The sequence below is a fragment of the Littorina saxatilis genome, linkage group LG8, assembly GCF_037325665.1.
Source record: "Littorina saxatilis isolate snail1 linkage group LG8, US_GU_Lsax_2.0, whole genome shotgun sequence".
Classification (NCBI taxonomy): domain Eukaryota; kingdom Metazoa; phylum Mollusca; class Gastropoda; order Littorinimorpha; family Littorinidae; genus Littorina; species Littorina saxatilis.
In genome coordinates, this window is record NC_090252.1 from 73441580 (window position 1) to 73453149 (window position 11570).

The 11570-nt window shown below is 46.1% G+C and overlaps 1 protein-coding gene across 1 annotated transcript in view; it reads right to left on the reverse strand.

Annotated features, from left to right (window-relative positions):
• Positions 1–11348, reverse strand: part of LOC138974316 (peroxisomal biogenesis factor 19-like) — a 33526-nt gene extending 22178 nt beyond the window's left edge. Inside the window, exons 1-2 of the mRNA XM_070347025.1 lie at positions 11199–11348; positions 8318–8436 (exon numbers count right to left, since the gene is read on the reverse strand). Coding sequence (XP_070203126.1) covers positions 8318–8436; positions 11199–11331 — 252 coding nt within the window. The 5' untranslated portion in view covers positions 11332–11348. The remainder of the gene's footprint in view (positions 1–8317; positions 8437–11198) is intronic.
• Between the last annotated feature and the right edge of the window lie 222 nt (positions 11349–11570).

An 11570-nucleotide genomic window follows, 5' to 3' on the forward strand; every position in this document is an offset into this window, starting at 1 on the left:
CAATCATAGGCTTTTGAGGTAATAAATCATTATTTAACGCTGTTGATGAGTCTGTGTTGTGGAATGAAATACTCTCTGTTGTTCTTTCCAGGTTAGCGCATAATTTACTCTTTGTGACGCTAAAATACTAATCTGTATATGGTTTTTGCAGATAGGGAGAGAAGGACGGAAAATGGCTGTTTTGTTGTTGTAAAAAGTCAGTTTTGTGCAGGCCCACGTGCTCGATGAGATATTTAAAGATGACATGTTTTAAGGTGGTGGGTGAGGGGTAGCTGACATGTTTAGTGCACCGATGCTTTCTGTTTGCAGCCTTCCTTCGTTCGTTCGTTTCGTTCGTTCGTTACGTTCCCGTAACATCGGCACGGCTGACTCTGGCGGGAACTGTTGAGGCTACGCTAACCAGGAGACCGGCTAACCAGGAGACCGGCTAACCAGCGGACCGGCTAACCAGCGAACCGGCTAACCAGCGGACCGGCTAACCAGCGAACCGACTAACCAGCATACCGGCTAAGCAGCAGCAGCAGAGATAAAGCTAAGTGCACCATGTCGTACGCACCCCGTTGACCACCGTTGTCTTTTCGTATCTATGATTTCATTGGAGTAGTGACAACGTGGGGTGTGTGACACCTGCACGAACTAGAGCTTTTCGAACAGAACATTCTCATTTCGACTGTATTTACACGGGTTCAGCGTGTTACTATAATTTTCTACATAGTACTGGCATTTTGTCAGTGAACACTGGTTTTTTACGTGTTGAGAACGTAAAAGGAACATATTTTGAGTGAAGGCTCGAGGGAGGTGGAGAGTTTATACATAAACAGGCGTCTGAAACTTATACTTTTGTTGACTCTATTTAATTGTATGCCTGCGAGAGTGGATCGTGGTGTGGTTAGTTAATTAGTAGTAATTAACCGGTTCATAATCACCTTGAGTGATATATTGAAACGTGACACGTGGGGGCCAAGCCGGGATTTACTCAGTTAATTTCTGACTGATAAAGACCCACCAATTAAGGATAACTAAGAGCAGATAATCTCGTCAGTGCTCGACTTATTTTCTGCTTGGTGCTACCCTTTTTTGTATAGTTTTGATCATATACCACACCTTAAGCGATTCACATCTTGCAGGAAATGTAAATTGTAATTTGTGAGTTATTGTATGCGCTAACTGTGATTACTTCCCTTTCCTTTGTTTGTGAATCTTTGTTGTTGTACGTTCAGAGTTTTCCGTTGCAGAGAGCTGAGCGGGGTTAACGGATTTGTTGTTCGTTTTACTCAGTTTTCTCTACATTGTTGTTTCGCATTCTGTAACAGGTTATATTTCTACTGTCTTGTTTTACTTGGATTTTTCTCCATATTTTGACTTTGTTGGAATTTTGGGGGGGAAGGGTCCGAGGACTTCTGTCCTAACCAAGGCTGTGGGAGACACTCTGTTTCACCGCAAAAAGCAGCCGATAAAGTAGGCCACGGCTGTGGGAAACACTTTGTTTCACCGCAAAAAGCAGCCATAAAGTAGGCTACGCGATTTGTTCTACACCGTTTGGATTTTTCTTCTGCATTTTCTGGTTACTGGATTTTTGTATCCATCGCTTTCATCACCGCGTGTTCTAGCTATAGCTGCGTTAGACTTACTTTGGTAATAAAGCTTTGCTAAAACTAACCATGGCCACAGGGGGATCTCCGACGAGGAGAATAACTTTCGAGACTCCTGGTAGTGAGCAACCGACTGAGCGAGACGCACGCGTTAGAGCCCGAAGCGTTCTAAAACGCTTAGAAGTAGAACGGAAGGAAGAATTTGAGCGACTGACAAGAAAAGAAGAACGTGACAGACAGGACAAGAAGGACGAACTTGACAGACAAGAAAGAGAACGACAGGCCGAACGACAGGCAGAACGAGACAGACAGGAAAGGAAAGACGAACGTGACAGACAGGACAAGAAAGAGAAAGACGAACTTGACAGACAAGAAAGAGAACGACAGGCCGAACGAGACAGACAAGAAAAGAAAGACGAACTTGACAGACAAGAAAGAGAACGACAGGCCGAACGTGACAGACAGGACAAACAGGCCGAACGCGATCACCAGCTAGAGCTAGCTAGGCTACAGGCCGAGAAGGGTACGCTTACTCAGGCTAGCGCGCCGACGTTTGTTGCCGACCGTACGAGACTGCCGACGTTCGACGATGACAAGGACGAGCTCGACGACTTTTTACGCCGGTTTGAGCGCATTGCATCTGACCAGAAGTGGGAAGAGGCCACGTGGGCTAGCCGCCTTAGCACCTGCTTGAAGGGACGCGCATTGCAGCTCTACAACGCTTTGGAGGACGACGAGGCGAGAGACTATCAGGCACTTAAGAAGGCGTTACTCCAGCGCTTCAACCTGACTGCGGAAGCCTACAGACGACGTCTGCGTAACAGCAAGAGACTGAGCGGCGAGCTGAGTCATCAGTTTGTGGCACGCCTTAATCTCTACCTGCGGCGCTGGGTGGAGATGGCCGAAAAGGACTGGACCGTCAACGACCTTGCCGACCTCATTGTCATGGAACAACTGATGTCCAGCCTGCGACCTGAGGTGGTGACCTTCGTGCAGGAGCACCAGCCTAAGACTACTCAGGAGGCAGCCGACTGGATCAGAGTGCACGAGGACGCCCAGGCGATCTCCGGCAAATCTTCAGGCTCACGGCCAGGAAAAACGGGAAATTCGGGTTCTTCAGGACCCAAGGACGGGAAGGACGATCAGGGACACAAGGGATCGAGTTCCAGAACTGACATCCAGTGTTACTACTGCAACAAGCGGGGCCACGTGAAGAAGGACTGCCACAAGAGACAGGCTGACCAGAAGGGCGTTCACTTCGTTGGCAGTGAGGAGTTCAGGGACGTCACGAGCTCATGCACCATCCCACAACTCTGCGTTCCGTGCTCCAGGAAACATTTCCAGCCCCACTGCAACGTCTACGTTAACGGAGTGAAGGGCGAAGGTCTGCGGGACACAGGGGCAGACATGATAGTGGTTCGGGCGAGTCTAGTTCCAGCTATGGCCTACACAGGAGACAGCATCAGGGTGAGAATGGCCGAGGCATCTCACGCTTACGACTTGAACACGGCAGTGATCAAGGTCGTAACCCCGTTGTTCACGGGGACCATTGTGGCCGTCGTCATGGACGATCCTCCATGCGACCTGCTCATTGGAAACCGGGTTCAGTTTGTGGACGGCGTCACCAGGGAGGTTCCCGTTTATCGGTCTCCCGACGTCATTTCAGTGCTCACGCGGGCACAGGCGGAGCGAGAGGACAAACCTCTCAAACCCCTACCTGCTGCACGAGCTGCCCTGGGGAACGTGACCCCCGCGCTTCTCGCGAAGGCTCAGGATTCTGACCCGACCTTAGCTACTCCTCGGGAGCACGCGAAGTCGGGGAAGGTGAAGCTGAGCGGGAAGCATGGGAGGTCAAAGTTCCTCAGGGACAAGAAGTTGCTCTACCGTGAGTTCAGCAACCAAGAAGGTACATTCAAACAGGTTGTCGTGCCTCGCGAGTTTCGCGAGGGTGTCATGGCAACGGCACACGACTCGATTCTGGGAGGTCATCTTGGTACCAAGAAGACCACGGATCGTGTCTGGCGCCACTTTTACTGGCCAGGCATCTGCACGGATGTCCGACGTTTCTGTGCGTCCTGCGATAAGTGCCAGAAGGTGGTTGCCAAAGGAAGGGTGAGGAAGGTCCCCTTAGAGAAGATGCCGCTCATCGACGAACCCTTTCGTCGGGTGGCAGTGGACATCATCGGGCCCATCTTGCCTGCGTCTGAGGACGGAAACAGATACATTTTGACCATGGTGGACTACGCTACTCGATACCCAGAGGCGATCCCTCTGAAATCGATTGAAGCCACGCGAGTAGCTGAGGCTCTGGTTACTATGTGGTCCCGGCTGGGAATTCCATCAGAGGTACTCACCGACAGAGGCACGCAGTTCACGGGAGGAGTGATGGCGGAGGCAGCACGACTGCTATCACTGGAGCAGCACTTCACCACTCCTTACCATGCTCAGTGCAACGGACTGGTGGAAAGGTTCAATGGCACCTTGAAGACCATGCTGAGGAAACTAGCTCAGGAGAAACCACGCACGTGGGACAGGTACATCCCAGCATTGCTTTTTGCATACCGCGAGGTTCCTCAGGAGAGCTTGGGCTTTTCCCCATTTGAGTTGTTGTACGGCAGACAGGTACGCGGTCCCATGGCTATCCTGCGTCAGGCTTGGACAGACGAAGAAGCTGACGAGGAGGTGCAGACGACAGCGACCTACATCGTAGAACTCAGGAACAGGATTGAAGAGACCTGCAAATTGGCTCAAGAGAACCTGGGAAGAGCAGCACAGCGTTATGCGCGAGGATTCGACCGCAAGGCACGGCCGCGCAGCTTCAAGATTGGAGAACGGGTGTTGCTACTTCTACCTGTCAAACACAACAAGCTACAACTGCAGTGGCAAGGACCTTTTGAGGTGACAGCGAGGGTGGGCCAGAACGACTACAGGATCATGATGCACGGGAAAGCACGCCTGTACCACGCCAACCTGCTGCGCGCCTACATAGAGAGGACAGCCTACGGGGAGAAGAACAAAGACCAGAAGAACAAAGACAAGAAGACAGAGAAGGTTGCAGTCATCAGGGGTGAAACGAGGGGTTGCTCGTTCTTGAGGACGACCTTTCTGTCTGGAAACAGACCATCAACCTCTGCAATATCTTCAGGTTGCAAGGTTGGCAAACGCCAGACTTATGCGCTGGGCGTTGATTCTCCAACCGTACCAATTCACGGTACGCGTCATTCCGGGCGCCAACAATGTTGGAGCTGACTTTCTCTCTCGGGCTGTAGAGGAGAACATGACTGTGAGCGAAACCGAGGTTTCGTCTTGAAGAGGGGAGGTGTGTCACGATCGGGTGACAGAGACCAAGAAAGCGTCACTCAGTGGAGTGCCTGTTCTGGGTCAATGTATGATAGAAAGCGCCTGTGCGTGATATTGGACACAGCAGAGTTTTTGCTGACAGTGCTCCCGAGCACGGATGTTTTGAAACGCACGAGCTTCACAGTGCAGGTTTCTGCTGTCATAGGGCTGACGGTTTTTTTCGCTGACAGCGCGCACGGGATTTTCAGGGATTGAGTTTCTCGTGTCTTTTTCCTGCGTGGGGAGGCAAAACTGTGTATAGCTGGACTGGTTTGGTGACAAGGTCAGTCACGTGTATTTGGCTAGGTGGTCTGTCAGAGACTCAAGGACGACACACTTGACACCCAGCGGCAGAAGGGGAAGGACCTAACACACAGTTACTAGAGTATGATGGTTTTTCACCGAGTATCATATTCGGCACTCTAGGGGAACTTCCACAAGTTATTCCTTTCCTCTGCCACGTATTTTGCTGAGGACAAGTCGTCACATTTCCTTCGTCGGCGATGGCTTTCGCATAAGGATTCGACAAGGGGTTCTGGACGTTTTGGGTCACTGTTGACGAACAGAGACTGTTCCAGGGAGGAGGCGGACTTTGCTTCCATTGAGAGTTACAATCATAGGCTTTTGAGGTAATAAATCATTATTTAACGCTGTTGATGAGTCTGTGTTGTGGAATGAAATACTCTCTGTTGTTCTTTCCAGGTTAGCGCATAATTTACTCTTTGTGACGCTAAAATACTAATCTGTATATGGTTTTTGCAGATAGGGAGAGAAGGACGGAAAATGGCTGTTTTGTTGTTGTAAAAAGTCAGTTTTGTGCAGGCCCACGTGCTCGATGAGATATTTAAAGATGACATGTTTTAAGGTGGTGGGTGAGGGGTAGCTGACATGTTTAGTGCACCGATGCTTTCTGTTTGCAGCCTTCCTTCGTTCGTTCGTTTCGTTCGTTCGTTACGTTCCCGTAACATCGGCACGGCTGACTCTGGCGGGAACTGTTGAGGCTACGCTAACCAGGAGACCGGCTAACCAGGAGACCGGCTAACCAGCGGACCGGCTAACCAGCGAACCGGCTAACCAGCGGACCGGCTAACCAGCGAACCGACTAACCAGCATACCGGCTAAGCAGCAGCAGCAGAGATAAAGCTAAGTGCACCATGTCGTACGCACCCCGTTGACCACCGTTGTCTTTTCGTATCTATGATTTCATTGGAGTAGTGACAACGTGGGGTGTGTGACACCTGCACGAACTAGAGCTTTTCGAACAGAACATTCTCATTTCGACTGTATTTACACGGGTTCAGCGTGTTACTATAATTTTCTACATAGTACTGGCATTTTGTCAGTGAACACTGGTTTTTTACGTGTTGAGAACGTAAAAGGAACATATTTTGAGTGAAGGCTCGAGGGAGGTGGAGAGTTTATACATAAACAGGCGTCTGAAACTTATACTTTTGTTGACTCTATTTAATTGTATGCCTGCGAGAGTGGATCGTGGTGTGGTTAGTTAATTAGTAGTAATTAACCGGTTCATAATCACCTTGAGTGATATATTGAAACGTGACAGTCTGCTCGAAATGTGCGCAAAAGTTGTAAATCATCCCCAAAAAGCTTATTCTGGGCGGGACATGTGTGTGTTGGTTACAAATTGTGTGTGTGTGATATTTTTCTTCAAACTTTTTCACTTTTCTTCTTTGTTTCACTTGTTTATTCTCGGAGCCGATTTCGCCAAATACCGTACTTTCGTTTGCCTGGTTGTTTTGATTGATTGACACGAACCGATTATATTTTTTTCGAAGGCGGCTAATATAGTGACGTAATCATGTGCCAAAATACTGGATCGGCTTCAGGATGGGCTTGTGAAGAAAAGTAGTCTAGGAATTTTTCTCGTCGTATTTTTTCCCCGCTGACCGTACTGAGCGTATTCTTGACAATCATGCGTACAAAATACGTCGAAATCGTATGGGTTCTCAGGTCTGTGTTATACACACTTCACTGTTATACACACTTCACTGTCAGACACACTTCACTTTTAGGCACACTTCACTGTTAGGCACACTTCACTGTTATACACACTTCACTGTCAGGCACACTTCACTGTTAGGCACACTTCACTGTTAGGCACACTTCAATGTTAGGCACACTTCACTGTTATACACACTTCACTGTCAGACACACTTCACTGTTATACACACTTCACTGTTAGGCACACTTCACTGTCAGGCACACTTCACTGTTATACACACTTCACTGTCAGACACACTTCACTGTTATACACACTTCACTGTTAGGCACACTTCACTGTCAGGCACACTTCACTGTTATACACACTTCACTGTCAGACACACTTCACTGTTATACACACTTCACTGTTAGGCACACTTCACTGTTATACACACTTCACTGTTAGGCACACTTCACTGTCAGACACACTTCACTGTTATACACACTTCACTGTTAGGCACACTTCACTGTCAGGCACACTTCACTGTTATACACACTTCACTGTCAGGCACACTTCACTGTTATACACACTTCACTGTTATACACACTTCACTGTTATACACACTTCACTGTTAGACACACTTCACTGTTATACACACTTCACTGTCAGACACACTTCACTGTTATACACACTTCACTGTTAGGCACACTTCACTGTCAGACACACTTCACTGTTATACACACTTCACTGTTAGGCACACTTCACTGTCAGGCACACTTCACTGTTATACACACTTCACTGTTAGACACACTTCACTGTCAGACACACTTCACTGTCAGGCACACTTCACTGTTATACACACTTCACTGTTAGGCACACTTCACTGTTAGGCACACTTCACTGTTAGGCACACTTCACTGTTAGGCACACTTCACTGTTATACACACTTCACTGTTAGGCACACTTCACTGTCAGGCACACTTCACTGTTATACACACTTCACTGTTATACACACTTCACTGTTATACACACTTCACTGTTAGGCACACTTCACTGTTAGGCACACTTCACTGTTAGGCACACTTCACTGTTATACACACTTCACTGTTATACACACTTCACTGTTATACACACTACACTGTTAGGCACACTTCACTGTCAGACACATTTCATTGTCATACACATCTCACTGTCAGACACATTTCAGTTTCACTGTCAGACACATCTCATTGTCAGACATATCTGACTATTTCACTGTCAGACACATTTCACTGTCAGACACATCTCATTGTCACACATATTTTATTGTCAGACATATCTGACTAGCCTACCTGTGGTTTCCCCCCAGCAGCACCAGCTTCAGTCGGTGCTGTTGTTGCTGTGGTGCTTGTGGCATTTTACTGTCAGACTAATATCTGACTGTTTGACTGTTACACAAGCCTACCTGTGGTTTCCCCCCAGCAGCACCAGCTTCGGACGGTGCTGTGGCGCTGGTGGCGTTTGGGCTGGCACCGATGTCTTGCGCTTCAGACAGCTTCACCTTGTCAAAGTCCTTTAAGGCACCTGTTACAATGTTCACACTCTTACAATGTTCACATCGTTACTATGTTCACATTGTTATAATGTTCATTACAATGTTCACACTGTTACAATGTTTACACTGTTACAATGTTCACACTGTTACAATGTTCACACTGTTACAATGTTCACACTGTTACAATGTTCACACTGTTCACACTGTTACAATGTTCATATACATATGTGTCCAGTTCACACTGTTACCATGTTCACGCCAGTGACAAGTTTACTCTTACAATGTTCACATATTGTTACAATGTTCACACTGATTTTAACGCCACATATGTCTATCAACAGGTTAACCATGAGCATAAAAAAATTACTTAATATGATAAGTCTGATGCCGAAAGAAAAAAGAAAAAAAAACAAATATATAAGAGAAACAGAAAACATCGGCCTTTCAAAGAACACTACTGAGTGGTCGGAGTTCGACGGGGAGTCGAGACAGTGGTTGGTTCCATTATGTAAAAGATTTCCAAGAACCCACAAAGAAGAAAAAACAAGTCGCGTAAGGCGAAAATACAACATTTAGTCAAGTAGCTGTCGAACTCACAGAATGAAACTGAACGCAATGCCATTTTTCAGCAAGACCGTATACTTGTAGCATCGTCAGTCCACCGCTCATGGCAAAGGCAGTGAAATTGACAAGAAGAGCGGGGTAGTAGTTGCGCTAAGAAGGATAGCACGCTTTTCTGTACCTCTCTTTGTTTTAACTTTCTGAGCGTGTTTTTAATCCAAACATATCATATCTATATGTTTTTGGAATCAGGAACCGACAAGGAATAAGATGAAAGTGTTTTTAAATTGATTTTGACAATTTAATTTTGATAATAATTTTTATATATATTTAATTTTCAGTGCTTGTTTTTAATCCAAATATAACATATTTATATGTTTTTGGAATCAGAAAATGATGGAGAATAAGATGAACGTAAATTTGGATCGTTTTATAAATTTTTGTTTTTTTTAACAATTTTCAGATTTTTAATGACCAAAGTCATTAATTAATTTTTAAGCCACCAAGCTGAAATGCAATACCGAAGTCCGGGCTTCGTCGAAGATTACTTGACCAAAATTTCAACCAATTTGGTTGAAAAATGAGGGCGTGACAGTGCCGCCTCAACTTTCACGAAAAGCCGGATATGACGTCATCAAAGAAATTTATCAAAAAAATGAAAAAAAACGTTCGGGGATTTCATACCCAGGAACTCTCATGTCAAATTTCATAAAGATCGGTCCAGTAGTTTAGTCTGAATCGCTCTACACACACACACACACACACACACACACACACACACACACACACACACACACACACACACACACACACACACACACACACACACATACACCACGACCCTCGTCTCGATTCCCCCCTCTACGTTAAAACATTTAGTCAAAACTTGACTAAATGTAAAAAGGACGTATTTCTCACTGGAACAACATCGCCCAAACGGTTGGCCTAGTGGTAAGGCGTCCGCCCCGTAATCGGGAAGTCGTGGGTTCGAACCCCGGCCGGGTCATACCTAAGACTTTAAAATAGGCAATCTAACTGCTGCTCCGCCTGGCGTCTGGCATTATGGGGTTAGTGCTAGGACTGGTTGGTCCGGTGTCAGAATAATGTGACTGGGTGAGACATGCAGCCTGTGCTGCGACTTCTGTCTTGTGTGTGGCGCACGTTATCTGTCAAAGCAGCACAGCCCTGATATGGCCCTTCGTGGTCGGCTGGGCGTTAAACAAACAAACAAACAAACATTGCCCAAGTTCGGAAATACCCAGATGCGCGAAACATATTATAGATCTCTATTTCTCACAGTTTGAGTGTACTTGTGCAACTTGCGTGAAGAACATCCCTAGAGTATACAGACCGACACATACAAATCCAATAGTAATACTCTCCAATTACTCAGGTGAGTAAAAAAGTAGAATCTTTCAGATCAACCATTACGTTATCACTCTACACTGTCACTATAATCTTTCAGACCAACCATTACTTTATCACTCTACACTGTCACTATAATCTTTCTGACCAACCATTACATTCCGTCGCGATATAACCCTTCGTGGTTGAAAACGACGTAAAACATCAAATAAAGAAAGAACCATTACATTATCACTCTACACTGTCACTATAATCTTTCAGACACTAGACCGCCACTATAATCTTTCAGACCAACCATTACATTATCAATCTACACTGTCACTATAATACTTCAGACAAACCGTTACATTCTTGCACCGAGCTTGAACAGTTTTACAAATCTCCCAAACAAGTCCACCAAATTATTAGAAATTATTTGTGAAGAAATTAAACTCCAAGTCCAATTGCATGAGACCAAATAATGGGACAACTTATGGGCCGCGAGACCTTGGCGATTAAACGCCAGTCTTCTTCTTTCCAATGATGCCCAAAACTACTTCCACTACTATCACACTACACGTTACAACTTACATAATTATTGAGACCAACCGTTAAATTATCACACTGCAATACCAACCCCTACCCCTTAGACCATTAGCACGATAAACGACAGTTAGTATGTATGGCTTGTCATATCTCCCGGGACAGCTGGACAGCCTGTCCCTACGACTTCTTGAGGTTGACCAGCGTGATTTCTTTAACCCAGAGACATAATTTGACAATGATTTGGTTGGACTTTGCTCAGCCTCAGCTTCAGCTTGTAGTTTTACGGCGTACGAAAACAATAACAAGCGACTCACTACACGAATTTGTTTCTGCTACTTACTATTTAAAAGTTCATTAAGCTCAGGATCATCTTGCGAACTTTGAATTGTTCCTTCTTCGGCTGTATGTTTCAATCCATCATCAACTGATGTTTCTTCCGTAGCAGACGGTTGAGAGTCTGCCCCGTCGGCCATGCTGCTTGGAAGGTCAAAATAATTCCATTTGGGAATAGGTCCATTTGAGAAGAAACGTACATAGCCGAACTGAGACCGCGCGCAGCAAAGGAAAGAAAAAAAAAAGCGTGAGGCAAAATTACTACATTTAGTCAAGCTGTGGAACTCACAGAATGAAATTGAACGTAGTCCGCCGCTAGTGCAAAAGGCAGTGAAAGTGACGAGCCTGTTTGGCGCGGTATCTATATGTTTTTGGAATC